The sequence below is a fragment of the Carassius auratus genome, unplaced genomic scaffold (assembly GCF_003368295.1).
Source record: "Carassius auratus strain Wakin unplaced genomic scaffold, ASM336829v1 scaf_tig00002951, whole genome shotgun sequence".
In the NCBI taxonomy this organism is placed as follows: domain Eukaryota; kingdom Metazoa; phylum Chordata; class Actinopteri; order Cypriniformes; family Cyprinidae; genus Carassius; species Carassius auratus.
The window spans coordinates 1,396,526-1,411,619 of record NW_020523497.1 but is presented as its reverse complement, the minus strand read 5'-3'; the positions used below and the strand labels follow the sequence as shown (position 1 = coordinate 1,411,619).

The 15,094-nt window shown below is 32.9% G+C and overlaps 1 protein-coding gene across 7 annotated transcripts in view; it reads right to left on the bottom strand.

Annotated features, from left to right (window-relative positions):
- The window catches only part of LOC113070115 (drebrin-like), a 76,235-nt gene that overhangs the window by 16,492 nt on the left and 44,649 nt on the right, over window positions 1–15,094 (bottom strand). For 5 of the 7 annotated variants that reach the window (XM_026243309.1, XM_026243312.1, XM_026243313.1 and 2 more), the window contains exons 2-6: window positions 8,033–8,088; window positions 6,430–6,542; window positions 5,527–5,616; window positions 2,272–2,418; window positions 1,055–1,132 (exon numbers count right to left, since the gene is read on the bottom strand). In XM_026243309.1, coding sequence (XP_026099094.1) covers window positions 1,055–1,132; window positions 2,272–2,418; window positions 5,527–5,616; window positions 6,430–6,542; window positions 8,033–8,088 — 484 coding nt within the window. The remainder of the gene's footprint in view (window positions 1–1,054; window positions 1,133–2,271; window positions 2,419–5,526; window positions 5,617–6,429; window positions 6,543–8,032; window positions 8,089–15,094) is intronic. The other 2 variants (XM_026243311.1, XM_026243315.1) reach the window with 1 other exon arrangement.

Below are 15,094 nucleotides of genomic sequence, written 5' to 3'. Positions count from 1 at the left end.
CAACAGTAAATGTATGTAAGAGATAGAGGCCTGCAGAAGAATTCTGTCTTTTTTTTTAACCAGCAATTTTCAACACACCTTTAACTATCTATTTAGTACAATACAATTCTGAATTGAAAATAACATTGTAAACATTTATGAATGCTAAGGCTAACAGCTAGAACTTTTTGTTACCTAAATGCACACAGTTAAATAATAATTTCAAACTTTAAATGAACAATAACAACAATTAGTTTTTTTGTTCATATACATGTATGTCTCAAACTGATCTACACTGACACCTTAGGAAACAAGTACACTAATCTATTGTAAAATATTTATCCGACAAAATTGTTGTTAGTTGTGAAAATAACAGCCATAATTTTTGTAAAAATCAATATAGCTATTTTACACTCAGTAAATGTAATCTTTATTTTACTGTTTAGATCATAGGTCTCAAACTCAATTCCTGGAGGGCCACAACTCTGCACAGTTTTGCTCCAACCCTAATCAAACACACCTGATCCAGATAATCAAGGTCTTCAGGATTACTAGAAACTTCCAAGCAGGTGTGATTTGGAGCTGGTTGGAGCTAAACTCTGCAGAGCTGTGGCCCTCCAGGAATAGAGTTTGAGACCACTGATTTAGATGATCATAGTTGTCAAATAGAGCAATTTTTAAATAATAGATTTTCAATAATTAGGACTGAAATCTGTACATAAAAAAGAATGTAGTAGTAGGTATGGTAAAAGGTTACCAAGTTTCCAAGAAAGTTTTAATACAACCCCTGAGTGCCCATATAGTTTAATAAAAAACAAAACAAAACAAATAAAACTTTGTACACAGCTAGAACAATTTTATTTATCTAGGAGAAAGTATTCTTAGCTGTAAATGATTGAAGAGTATCAAACAAATCTGACAGAATCACTTCCTCATATTGTTAAAACTACGAGACTAGTCAGCTGACCCGTCACATTGTGTGCTAGACCTATTTTACAGTGGTTCACATTGCCATCCTGAAGAGTCTCCGATCAAGCATCTTTGCAGCAGAAACCCAAATAAATCTAATTCCTACCTTGGCTTGTTCCCAGAACTCCTCTCGATTGATTTTCTTCATCTCGATCTCTGCATTTGTTTTCTGGTAGGTGGTGCCCTGCGGTCAGGAGGAAAGGGGAAGTGTGAGTACTGGCCATTTTAATTGGACAGCTAAATAAGTACTGTACAAAGATGTTGATCAAAGAGAGGCACTATGGGGACTGTTTGTTTTTCTCTAAACAAAGTCAGCTAGAAAGCAGACACACACAGAAAATTTCCCTTGTTAATTTGTTTCTATTGTTAACTTTAGTTAACTCCACTAGAAAAAATGGCTGAAGTATATATAATGGCTATAAGTACTGAGTATTAATTAACTACATGTACTTACAATATGGTTAGGATTTGGGTTTGGCTTAGGGTTACTTGCATGTAATTATGCATAATTAATTGCTATTATAATAGTAAGTACATGTAACGTGTAACAAGGACACATTAAAATAAAAGTATTACTGACAAAAAATGAACCATTCTGTGTTAATAATTGGCTAGTATAATCGTAATCAGCATTTATAAATCATAGTTACTGTTCATTTTTATTGTTAATTTACTAATTTATTTTTTTAATATATAAAAAAATATTTATTAAATGGGTAATTCGGTGTGAACTAACATGAATAAACAATGAAGAATTGTAGTTTCATTAACTAACATCTACAAAGATCATTGAATGCTGCAAAAAATAGACTTTTAATTTTTTGCGAATAAATTAACTAATGTTAACAAACAAGGACCTTATTAAAATATTGTTACAGCTGTATCAAAAATGTACAACCTGGCTTTGAGATTACAGTAGATCACACTAACATCACTTTGTGGTTGAATTTGTTTGGCTGAAATGCTACGGTTTGATACACTAATACCAAATTTTTGGGGTTTCAATAAAGTATACAAATATACTTGTAAAGACGTCATTCAGAAAAGTGAGCAAAACAGCAGGAAGGATCTTGGTTATTTTTACAAGTGTTTCACATAGTACAGAAACAATCATTGTTTCAGTTCCTCTGTATCAACAATGTGGCTCTAAGAGCTCTTTCCTCCAAAAACGGCAACAAGGCTGTGCCCTTGTGTCAGACATCACTCTATTAGAGATCCATTCACAGACAACTTGATTTGACCCATTTCCAGTAGCGTCCATATGTACGTAAACAAGCCCCCCCCCCCATCCTTTAAGCAGCCCTTCTGTCACCAATCACGCACAACATGCTCTGTGTTCTCCTCGTCTTTCATTCGCAGGCGGCTTAGCACTGGACTGGCCACTGGAGCTGTGCCATTGGTCAGCCTCTGTCCGATGGCTGAGGGGTCGATGTCATCAATGGTGCTAGCATTCACGATGACGTCAACACCCTGGAGAGAGAAAAAGAGCATCAGTAGTACTGCTGCACATGCCCACATGTCACCTGGCAACCAGCATCAACCTTGCATTTAAATGACAAGCACTTTAAGTCGCTATGGCATACAGCTTGTTCCAAGTATCTCAGAAAAAAGAAGAAAGTCTCAAAAGCATCAGGCTACACCAAAAGGCATCAGTGGTGCCAAGCATGGACATACTTTACTGACAAGTTTGACAAGTTTCCTACAGGCATTTTCGGATTCTTCCTAGTGATGACTTGCAAGTACGATAAGGTGGATAGGTTTCAAGTTTAGTAGCAAAACTCATTTAGTGTTGGTAAGTTTGATTCATTTCTGTGTATCTGTTCTAACTGTCTGTTTAGAGGGTTCACTGGTTAATTTATGTAAATGGTTAAAAACAGCAACAATTGTCCAATTATGGCATTTTCTATTAATTAAAATGTTTTAGTAAAATCATAAGCACAAAATAAATACAGAATTTCTGTTTACAGTATGACTACAGAATTTGTATATCAATGCATAAAAATAAACTAATAAAAAATAAAAAATAAATGATCAGATATTATTCTGTGTTTAATATTAAAAACATTATGGAAATGTAAATGTAATTTATCACAATATATAGATAGAGCTATAGCTAAAAAAAATCCCTGCCCTAATTTGAGAACTGTTAATTATTAATTTAGATAATAAAGTAAACATCAGTAGGTGGCACTGTAACAAAATCTACAATCTACATCAAAAGTTTATGGTCCGTAAGATTCTCTCTTAACAAGGCTACATTTATTTATTTATTTATTTATTTATATTTATTTATCAGTAAAAACAGAAATGTTGAAAAAAAAATATTACAAATCTAAATAACTGTATTCTATTTTAATATATATTTTGAAATGTAATTTATTCCTGTGATTGGTTCACTGACTTCAACAGCCATTGCTCTAGTCTTTTTTATCACATTCTTCAGAAATCATTCTAATATGATAATCTGGTGCTCAGGAAATATATCACGGCTGTGGTGCTTAATATTTTTCTGAAATCGTGATATATATTTTTCAGGATTCTTTAATAAATAAAACGTTTATTATTTTGAAATAGAAATCTTTTGTAACATCATCAATGTCTTTACTGTCATTTTTGATCAATTTAATGCACCCTTGCTGAATAAAAGTATTAATTTCTTCTATAAAATATCTCATCAAAGAATGAGTTCATCAGAATAACTATGTACAGTGAATAACATATGAAGGGATAACTATGAATCAGTATAAACAATTAGAAAAAAAATATTCACATGAGAAGTAAATGCAATTAGGCTTTTCAAGCAAGATAAAACAGGTCTTCAGTGTGCTTGTAGGCAAGCAAGAGTGTTTGTGAGCATCACAGCATACTGAGCTGGACCTTGAACTAAGCTTTTGTAAGAACATCTAATAACCGTCCATATCTGGCTCATGTGTGTTCCTCTTACATAGCTACATGAATGCTGCCATCAGTCTTTTCAGTAGCTTAAAAAGAGCAGCCGATGAGTTGACTGGGACTTTAGATCAATTCATTCCTGATAGCAGCATCTCTCTTTCAGTCCAAAAGCACAATCTCTGTGGCGGCCTTGGTCGTCTCGCTGATGTTTCATCATGGAGTTTCTCTACCTCAGTAATCCTCTATTCTCTAACTATCTCTTTTTCTCGCCCACGCACCCACTTTGAAGAGATTGAGAGATTTGAAAAGCCAAGCGGACCCCCATTCATATCTCTCACACCGACAGACACCTCCAACATAATGGCCCCTAAAGAGGGCCGTGTTATTCATCTAGAAACATCTTCTGCTGCTCATTACAAACTGTTATGTGTTTGTTATGTGTACATATACACAGAAGCACACACACATGCAGCAAACTCCCCAAGACTCTGTGGCCCACCAACATGACTTGTGATTTACTCTTATCTGCTGGAACACAGGACTGAATTTCAGCAGAGCTAAGGAGGCATGCTGTTAAAGAAAGCCATACAGTAAGCCGAAACAACAACAGAGAAGATGGTGGTATTGAAAAGCATTAAAATATTATGTTAGAATTCATGCATTATAAGTCAATGTTTGAAATTTACACTTAAAAACAACTTCAGAAAAACACTAATTATATTTCAATGGGTGAATTTCACAAAACAGGTCCAGGTCCACCAAATTATTATTATTATTTTTTTTTTTTTCACCCAGTAAAAACAAAATAAAAAATGTATTTGTAATGAATATACTGTAAAAAATGTTACTTTGATTTTGTACTGTTTTCTTATTAAGGTAATTAAAAATAACCACATACAGTTAATAAAAATGAACAAATATAAAAAGTTAAATGTTTCAATATAATTGTACATGTGTTTATTTAGTAAAAAATGTGAAAGCATTTTAGATTTTATTTTTGTATTGTTTACTTATTAATATTATAAATTCTTTAATTTAATTTAATAATTAAATTTAAAAAAATATTTTATGACAATTTTCCACATATTGTTTGTAATTTTCATAATTCTCAATTCTCATTGGACTCTCAATACCATAACAAACTAATGGAAATCATCTTGTCTGGACATAATTCTTTAAATAAAAATATGCATAAAAAACTCAAATGAAATATCAATAATTTATTTAAAAAAGTAATTTTTGCATTAAAGTAATGATAGTAAAAATTTTGTGCATTGTGGTAATGAGAATTGGGGGGACAATATGCTTAACTGTCACCAAAATAATGTCATGATGTAAAAAAAAAAGGAAGATAGTACAAAATAATCTTCTTTTATTTTCTCCAAAATATAATTTCTAATTTCATTCATTTAATTTTGTGGTGAACTCAACCTGTTCTGAAACATATTTTGTGAGATTCATCCCAACACTAAAAAAAGTAAATAGTTTTGGATATATTACATTTGCATTTTTTTCCAGACAGTTTTCTAAGAAATGTCACAAAAGATGACTGTGAAACCTATCAGCTAACTCTCATTGTATGCTCAGAGCAGAGATTATGTGAAAATGACAGTGACAGTGGAATCATATGTCTCTGAAATTGGTCATTACCTAATTTAGAAGAGAAGTAAATGATGTTTGTTTTACCTTGGTGAGACCCACCTGGAAAAACTCTGCTATGGTGGCTACATGACTGGCACAGGCACACTTCCTGGCATCAGCCACATCTTCACCAACCTGAACACATTTTGTCATATATGTGTTTATTCAAATAACACAACTAGATTATACACAAAGTAGATTATACATTAAAAAAATGTCTAGCACACTTAAGAGAACTGGCAATGTATAATTGTCTCAGATTGCTTCCTCAGGTAGTTAAAACCACTGCATTCAGAAAACAAAAACCTTATAATCACATCCTCAAACCTTAAACTGAAGTAAATATAGTGTTCCACTGCAATCCTGGCATGTGTTTCCAAGGTAACAATACATTTAAGAGATACTGCCACTTTAATAATTCAACTTACATGAGGCAGACTTCTCTGATCAGCACCCATTGAAAATAATCAAGCGCACACAATTTAAAGTAATTGCTGTGACATAAAGGGAAGATAACTAAAAACACAAAGTACAAAACATATTTGTAATTAAATGTGAACTGAAAAATATAGAAAGCATCTAAGAATGTCTTTCATGAGTTGTGTCCAATAGCCAGTACTTCGCTTTTTACAAGTGTATGCAACATGAAACATGTTTAAAAAATTTAAATGCCTTCAAGCCACTAACTGTTATACTTATATTAGCCTGACAACAACATAACTAGTCTTCTAATCTAATCTTTTCATAACTACTAATTCAGGATTGTGGGGGCCTGACGTGGGGTCTTACTGCGACCACCATCACAAAATTATTTCCTGCTTTTGTATGATAAAAGAAAGCATGTTTGATTTCAGGGCAGCTCTGAGTATGATTGACTGTGGTTATGTTGACATCAAGAGCTAGTGTTCTTGCTAACGGGTTTCGAAATTCACTGTTGTGTCATCTCACCCAGTTGATGAGGATGTAGCGTGGCAGTGCTGCAGTTGGCTCCTTCAGGCTGCAGAAACCGTACATAATCCGAGTGTTATCGAAGGTTACTGCAATCTCTGTCAGACCCCCATCTGTCAAACACAGCAATCACACTGTTTAGAAAGAAAAGTATTTTATGCGTACTAATTGCAAAAAAATAAAAAATAAAGTACATCTAATTAAGTAATTTAATAACTACTAATTAAGGATTGTGGGGGTTAATGTGCGGGGATCATCAGAAAATTATTTCCTGCCTTTTTTAAAATAGTTGTTAGATCCATTTTTTTTAAATTACTTATTGCAAAATAAATAAATTAATAAATACATAAATATCAAAGTAAAATATTGAAACACGTACTGTAAAACAAGATAATTAAATTTACTTAAGATATACACTAAGATGAACTAAAATACCACTGGAAAAAGAAAAAAAGGAACTTATTTAATTGAAAATAAAGTAACATTATAAAAACTCTATAATTATATTAATATTTACTTAAAACAACTTAAAACAGATTTTTTTTAGAGAGAGAGATAAATATATGAAATATATTATATTGGAAGGTCTGGTGGAAGTTCTTTCCTGTTCCGGAAAGAGAAAATTACACAAAGGAGAAAACACGCCTACTGCCCACATAAAAAACGTAATTCCATGTGTATGATTTCAATATGCAATTTTCCCTAACTCTGTGTACACTTAACTGATCTAAATGAAATGCCACTCTTGATCATTTAAACTGATAATCTGAAATTGCACTTGTATAAATTGTCTCATTTCTGCTTTGAAATCTGAGCTATATTTCTTCATTTTTTTATGTCGTCATTTGTTAAATATCTCATACGTTTTCATGCAAAAATGCATGGATCTCCCTGCTCTGCATGGCATCATTCTCATAATGTGCTTTTTTACATCGCTAAGATATAATATTGTTTCTGAAAACTGCAGCAAAATTATGGTTTTAGATACAAATACTTCAGAAACTAAAAAAAGTTAAACTTTATACTGTAAATAAACATTGCGGGAAATCTCTTGCAAACAGACTTTCCACAACAAATCCAACTTCTGAGTGGTGTTCTCTGTGCTAATCAACATTGCCCTTAATAATAACCTTCCATCAGTCACAGACTAAATGATTGTCATCAGTGTGAAATGAAAGGTTTCCCTCCTGCAGCTCTGAGGGAAAATAGAATGTGCAGCTTGATGCACTCTAATAGTTTGAAAATGCAGTGAGATTTGAACTGCTGAGTGATGGTTACCTCCAGTGTTTAGGATCTGTGCTTAGAATGCAGGATTAGAGTCCATTGAGTTTTAAGAATATTTACAGTAGATATGCTGCAAATGAATAAAGTAATGTATCTGTTCACAGCACTAGCAGTGTTAATATCACATTTAATGCGTTTGGCCTCTGTCATGAAACAGTCGCACAGTGGCATTCACTAGCACAATCAAATTACATCAACAATGCACATGAATGTCATCTGTCATAGCCGACAGCATTATTGCTTGTGCATGACTACATTTTGGTTGGTTATTATTAGATCATCTATGTTTGGACAGGAAGTATGTTGAGATGTAGCTTACCTCCTGAAGCAGACAGGATCAAGTCATTACTGTCATCTTCATATGTGTATAAGGCCCTGCAGAACAGAACAATAATTTTAGTAAAGCAAATATTCAAGAATATAAACAACAACAGAAAGAAATCAATACAATTTCAAAATATATTAAATATATATTGTATCATGGCCAATATTAGACAATGATAGATAGATAGATAGATAGATAGATAGATAGATAGATAGATAGATAGATAGATAGATAGATAGATAGATAGATAGATAGATAGATAGATAGATAGATAGATAGATAGATAGATAGATAGATAGATAATAGAATCACCCATTGAAATCATATGTAAAATATTATGGGATATTAATTATTTATGCTAATATTCTCATAGGGAAAATCATAAGTCTAGCCATTTAGAAAAATAAAACCACAACTCTCCTCAACAAGTCATTCATGACCACGGCACAATTGTTGATATGTGACAAGTTACATGCCCCAATTTAAAAGGGTTAGGGGTTTGTTCGAAGCAAGTACGTAAAACACAATAAAACAAACTAATGAAAAGGTTTTTAGTTCCAGGTCAGTCCCATGCACAACCTCTTTATAAAACTCATGTCCATCGTACTGACAGACGGGAATGCATTCTATCCAGAGGGCCAAAGTAGTGCTGCATGGGTCAAGGGTGCTGTTAGCTCGGAGAATAAAATGGCATTATCCTCTGTCATCTGAGAGCTCTGTGTAGGAGGATAAAATATGGAGCACCAGTACTTGTTATGCTTCTAATAAAAGTGAAACTACTGTATTTTCATCCGGTCTCACACTTACCTGCTAAATAAGAAGGATTTTGGTAACAACAGTTCATTTTAAACATATATTTAGAGATATTAATGAATTGTGTATGCTCAGATAAAATACACTCTAGTGTTTCTAACAAGACAAGTATTTGATGTTTCATTCTTTAAAAAATTTAGGTAATCATTAACATACTGTAGTGCATAGCTAATCTCATTCCCCATCACTACGGAATAATGCATAGTTTTTGGTGCTAATCTAGTAAAGACAACAAAGAGAAGAACAGAAGTCACTTGTAGTCAAATGTATTTTCACCAGTGTGAAAGTCCCTGTTGTGATTCCAAAGTCTTGTGCAAGGCTAACAGAGTGTTGCTATTTGGTTATTAAAGTGTTCTGAGTGTGTGTGTGTGTATGTTGTTTTTTTTTTTTTTTTTTTTATTAGCAAACTGCTATTTTGGTTACTAGGGTGTTCTAAATGTGTTGCCAGGTGGTTGATTTAGACTCTATGATATTTCGTTCTGTAAACATGTTTAACTTTCAGCATCAATAAGGCTAAAATTGTGTCCAAAGCACAAGGATGATTTAAACACCAAACTGTGATATGTTGGCTCCTGCCAAGGGAGTGGGCAGCAAATCCAAAATGCAGGACTTCCATTTCCCTTAACACTCTCTTCCAGCCTTTATTAGTCTTTATACTGACAGGCTTACAAAGAGACACATATTATAATGCAAACAATCATATGCAAATGATCTAGAGCACTGAGAGAGATCAAGACATCTCAAAGCAGCCAAGGGTAAAATTACTGCACGGCTCATCTGAAATATGAATTATGGAAGTTGCATGTTGATAGTGCTAGAACAAAATGAACAAATATCTCAAAAGCGAAACAGTGTAGTTGAAGGTCAGGTGGGTTGATTTGGATGTCACCTAGTGTTATAATGACAGAAATGTTAGTGTGCAATGATCAATTAATCTCCATTCCCCAAATCCATAATTAAACACAGTTTGCTTAGGTAAATGTTACTTCATGACGTCAAATGAAGTCAGTTCACTGATGATGTAATCATACAGCTCAGATCTCTTCCAATAGTGGTCAATCAAATCTGGTCAATCAAAAGGACAATATTGACAGAAATTAAGCGTCCCTAATTAACCAGGCCAAAGGTGACAGAGGCAAGGAACCAAAACTCCATCGTTGACAAAAATGGAGAAAAAAACCTTGGGAGAAACCAGGCTTAGTCAGGGGGCACAGTTCTCCTATGGTTTCTACCATGATTCATTGGCCAAACCTAAATACAGCATCCAATGCTCATTATGTTATAATTTTTTTTTTTTTTATAAAAAATGTAGTATGTAATTTAATGTAATAAATGTGTATTTAAAGTAGTAATGCAAAATATATTGGTACGATTTTACAGATTTGATCAATTCATTGGAGGTGGATGATATGAGATATTTTATTGAGCATGCTAACTTGCCTTATTTTTACATTTAGATAACCCTTGTCATTATCTAAAACTTATTTAAAACGACAGCTCACTCAAATAGTGCATTCTGTCGTAACTCCCATAAAACCTCATTCATTTCTGAAATACAAATGAAGATATTTTTAATGAAATTTGAGGGATTACTGTAAACCACAAGTACTTTGATGCTTCAAAAAGTTTATGAATAAGTAATAAAAGTAATGCTATAATAATAAAAATACATTTGAATTGAGAGTTTTAATCCAGGTCTTAATGTGGGTTTCAAAGACTATTGAAAGTTTGGAGTTTTCCAAAAATAGTCCATATTTACACTTTTAGAAGAAAATTTGTAGGGGTTACCAGAGCATTGCTAAAGGGGTTCCTTGGGGCAAACCCTAAGCAGAAAGCACCACTAATACAAGTGAACTAATGAGTTGGTTGTGAATGAGACTTCTACTGAACATAATTTTAGGTCCTATTAAGAGTATTTTAGTTTGTGCATATGTTTGTGGTTTATCATGTCTCAAAATATAGAGACTGAAAGACACAATAATGGTGAAAGAACAATAACCCTGACACCCAGTGCAAGGTCATGCATTGTGTGTATCCAGTACAGAAAGAGTTAATAGAATCCAATCCATCACATCTGATTACTTGGATTCTGCAATTATTATGTTGATTATAGAGATGCTAGAAATGTGTCATGTGTTCACTGTAATATACCCTACAGCACCCAAATAGAACTACTTGACTATGCTCTAATTGTTTTCTGTCTGAGTGGTCCCACAATTAAACATCTAGGGCAGAATCCTCAATCCTTGCATTTACCAAATATTCCCCTTTACTCCAACATTAGTTCCTCTATCATCACTTACCCCCGTACCATTTCCTCTCTATATAATATCACCGTTCCCATCAGGCGCCCCCAGCCACTGGGTCCTCATTGGTTTTTCTCGCAATCCCCCCATGGTAAAAGAAAAAATATACTCATGGTAAATACTGTCATGAGTATATTTTATATACTCACTGACATATTCCGCAAATGTCAGTGTCACAGAAACTATATCACAGAAATAAAAAGAAAGGAGATGCAGAATTTGCTGTTTCGCATCTATAAATATTCCATTTAAAGCAGACTTGTTTTATTATTCATAACAGACTCTCATGACCTAGAAACGTGGCTCAGTGCGTCAACGAGTCCAGAGTGAAGCTAAGCATGATTTGCTTGAGCCCCTGAGTGGGAAGCCTCCTCTATTGTCTTGCAGGGTGGGAATCATGTGAACAAACTCTCTGTAGCCACGCTAATTAAAACTTCCCTTTTATGTGAATGAAATGTTGCTCCATTCTCACCATATCAACACTACATACCTTGCTAGAGTGACATGACGCAAATTTTTTGTCATGATTTATTACTTGATAAAAGAAAATGCAACCATATATATTTTTGAATAAAACAATCAATATTTTGAATACGCCTCTTCTGTGAGTGTAATTTTAATTTCTGAACTACCATACTTTTTGATTATTTTTGGGTGCCATATAGAGCTAAAAATTAACCAACCATCCTGATATTACAACAGAGAAAACAAATTCTAAATGTTATTTAATAAATGAAATTCTTTAATAGAAAACCTATTTATCTTTTGGAATAATGGTTTATTGAAATAATGTTTATATTTTAAACAAAACTGCTTCAATGATTATTAATGTTTTAAAATATTTAGTAAAGAAAAAAAAGTAATGAAATGCCACCAATAAGTAAAAAAAAATGAAAAAAACTTACAAAATAAAAAAATGAAACAGTATAATAACATGACAAAAATAAACATTGATATCATAAAAGGGGCACGACTTTAGACACGATTCATGACTGTATATCAAAATCAAAAAGTCTATAGATAATTTGATCTTTTAATGACATGGCAAAATTAATTCAGGTTTTAAAATGTCAAGGAGTGTAACTCCCAAAAAAATTCATAATATTTTACCTCCCAAAAAATATATTAAAATGTTGTTCTTTTCATTAAATTGAATCTTTTCATTAAAATAAAAATTCTTTAAAATCATATTTTTTAAAAAAAACAACAACAATTCTTGGCCAGGTATGAATAACATACAAGGAAAAGTCTAAAGAGATTGAATGCAGGGTTTAAAGGATCACATACAATCCTCTGAGCCCATTTCTTAACCCATGACAGTGCAGATCTTGAAAGGAAGGTAGAACAGTCCCAATAATGTGTTCTGCCATTGTTGAATATATGATGAATACAAGAACTTGGCACATTTCTAGTGTTTTAATCTAAATTTTAAATATTTATTAAATGTTTCATTATTTTGAACAACCTTGTATATCACTGATCCTGATACTATAAAGATGTGAATGGTTTAAGTAAAGCTTAGGTAAGTGATTTTTCTCATTGTTGGTTACATAGCAGACACAGAAACGACAAAATTAAAAGGTATCCCAAAGGAAGAGAAAAGAATGTGCATGGAATTTGGGAAATTCGGCATTGCTGCACTTAGTTCTATTCTAGGCTTTGGAATTCATTCTCAACCATGTCATTATAATTACTCTGCCACACGCCTTAGCAGGGGATACTAATCCGATTGTTTCTCAGAGGGTCGCCGTGTCCAATCTGCCCCATACCCATGACAGGGCACTTTTTTCCAGGAAGCCAAAGCAATCAAACATTTCGGAAATGTTGCCTACAGCCTTACAAACTGATACCACATGTGTAATACATCTTGCCTCTTTGAGAAACAAGACATAGGTAATTTTCTCTAAAGTGAGTGCACATGTGATGAAAAGACAGAATTAAGAGAAATAAAACAGTTATTCTAGCAGGATGTAGAAATAAATACGAGGAAATTAAAAGAATTGGGGGAGTGGTTTTAATTTTGGGCTTTAATCCAAATAAATTAGTGATTGAATGAAAGATAAATGCTGCAGGAAAGACAGAAGACAGATTTGATAGTGCTCCTAAAAAAGCATGGAGAAAGCACTACGGGGCATGATATGCTACCTTGACAGAAAAGAAAGAATCATGCAGCTCACTGTCACCCTGCTGTTGATCCCATCCAGCAACATTCAAATTAATCACTGCAGTTTTATTTCTCAGGCAGTCCACATCAGAATGGTAGTATAGCTTGCAATATGACACTCTTCTAAAAATTAACTTGTGATTTTAGATATGTGAAAAAATAAAAACAACATCTAGGGTTGCATGAATTATTAAAAATTTAAACCAAAATTGTGATGTGGCTTAGTGTAGTTATCACATTGCAAAGGCTGTGATTTAATCAAATAATTAAACTTGTAATGAGAAGCGTATATAAATCTGCTGTTGCCAAGAAAAGAGAAACTCCATGTGGTTTTCTGCCAAAATAAAGGCTTAATGGTTTTAAGTTTAAAAAAATTAAGAAATTGATAGAGCCATGAATATTAGTATTTGAATTATATAGTTGTACAGCAAAATAGAATTATTATTATTATCAATCATATATTTTTAGTTATAATAAACTAGAGCTTTTTAAAAACAACAATAATAATAGTAAAAAAATATTGTGAGTTATATGGAGACTTTTATGGATATCTTTTGGATGAACTATCCTTTTAAGAAAATTAAATAGGGCATGTACTCTTAAAAACGTCTGTGGACTGGAAGGAGGGGAAGTAACAGACGAGGAAGAGAAAGAAAGGGTTAGAGAAAGAAGCAGATGGAAGCATCTGGCAGTGGCTGCAGGAGAGGAGTTGGGGAGGATGGGTCATGAGTTTAGATGGGCCAGGGCGACACGTGGCCACCACACTGACAGCTGTCAGCAGGACACAGCATGACAAAGGGATTCCTAACCAGGCTGTCACCAAGTCTTAATATAATGTGTGAAAATTGCACATATTCTCACACATAGGGTCCTGTTATTCACACCTCTCAAAATAAGAAAATGAAGATTCTGCTGCTGAGTAATAGTACAATTTGGGAGCATGCCCATGTTTTTTTGGCAGATTTGCTTGTTTTCACTGTAAATAGGATACACATGTTATTTTTAATTTAACACTTTTTACCAGTATACAATCGGGATATTTAGCTTACACTAATATCGGATAGAGGACTGTTTTTTGGACTGATTAAGATGATATGAGACACAGATCTATTAAGTTTGATATAAATTGCATACTGTGAATAAATCAATTATATACATTTGTACTGTATAGTGTGTATTGCTTAATGTAAATTCTATATTTTTGCACATTGCTATTAAATTATATATTGAATACAAAAAAGAAAAATATATCAATTAATACAGGATATTTAAAAGGAAAAAATTACCTACATTTATATAAAGACATTAAAAATGTATCTCTACTCTTATACATTTATATTAATTTTAACTTAACAACTTGATGTTAGATTTATGTAAAGTTCCAATTTAATATTGACTAATAACCTAATAAATAAATTATAGATATGGGTGGGAGACATGACATGCAATTCTACCTGTCCATGATGTCATAACCTAATAAAAATGAGTATTTCTTAAAAATATATATCTTCATGTTGTTCCTCTGACAACATATGATTACAGCATACCATAGCTGTAGTTGGTGTTTAAAGACCTCTACTTAAATTTTTTATCTAAACATCAAATTTGTCATGTGGTGTGACTGTCCGGGGTATGTGTGACCTTACTAATATGACATTATATATCAGAAAAGTATAAATAATTGATAAATTTACAGTTTAAGTAACAGAATTAGGCTATTTCAACAGACACAAAAAGTGTTGATGTCTGTGTATGATTTTAAAGCAAGTTATG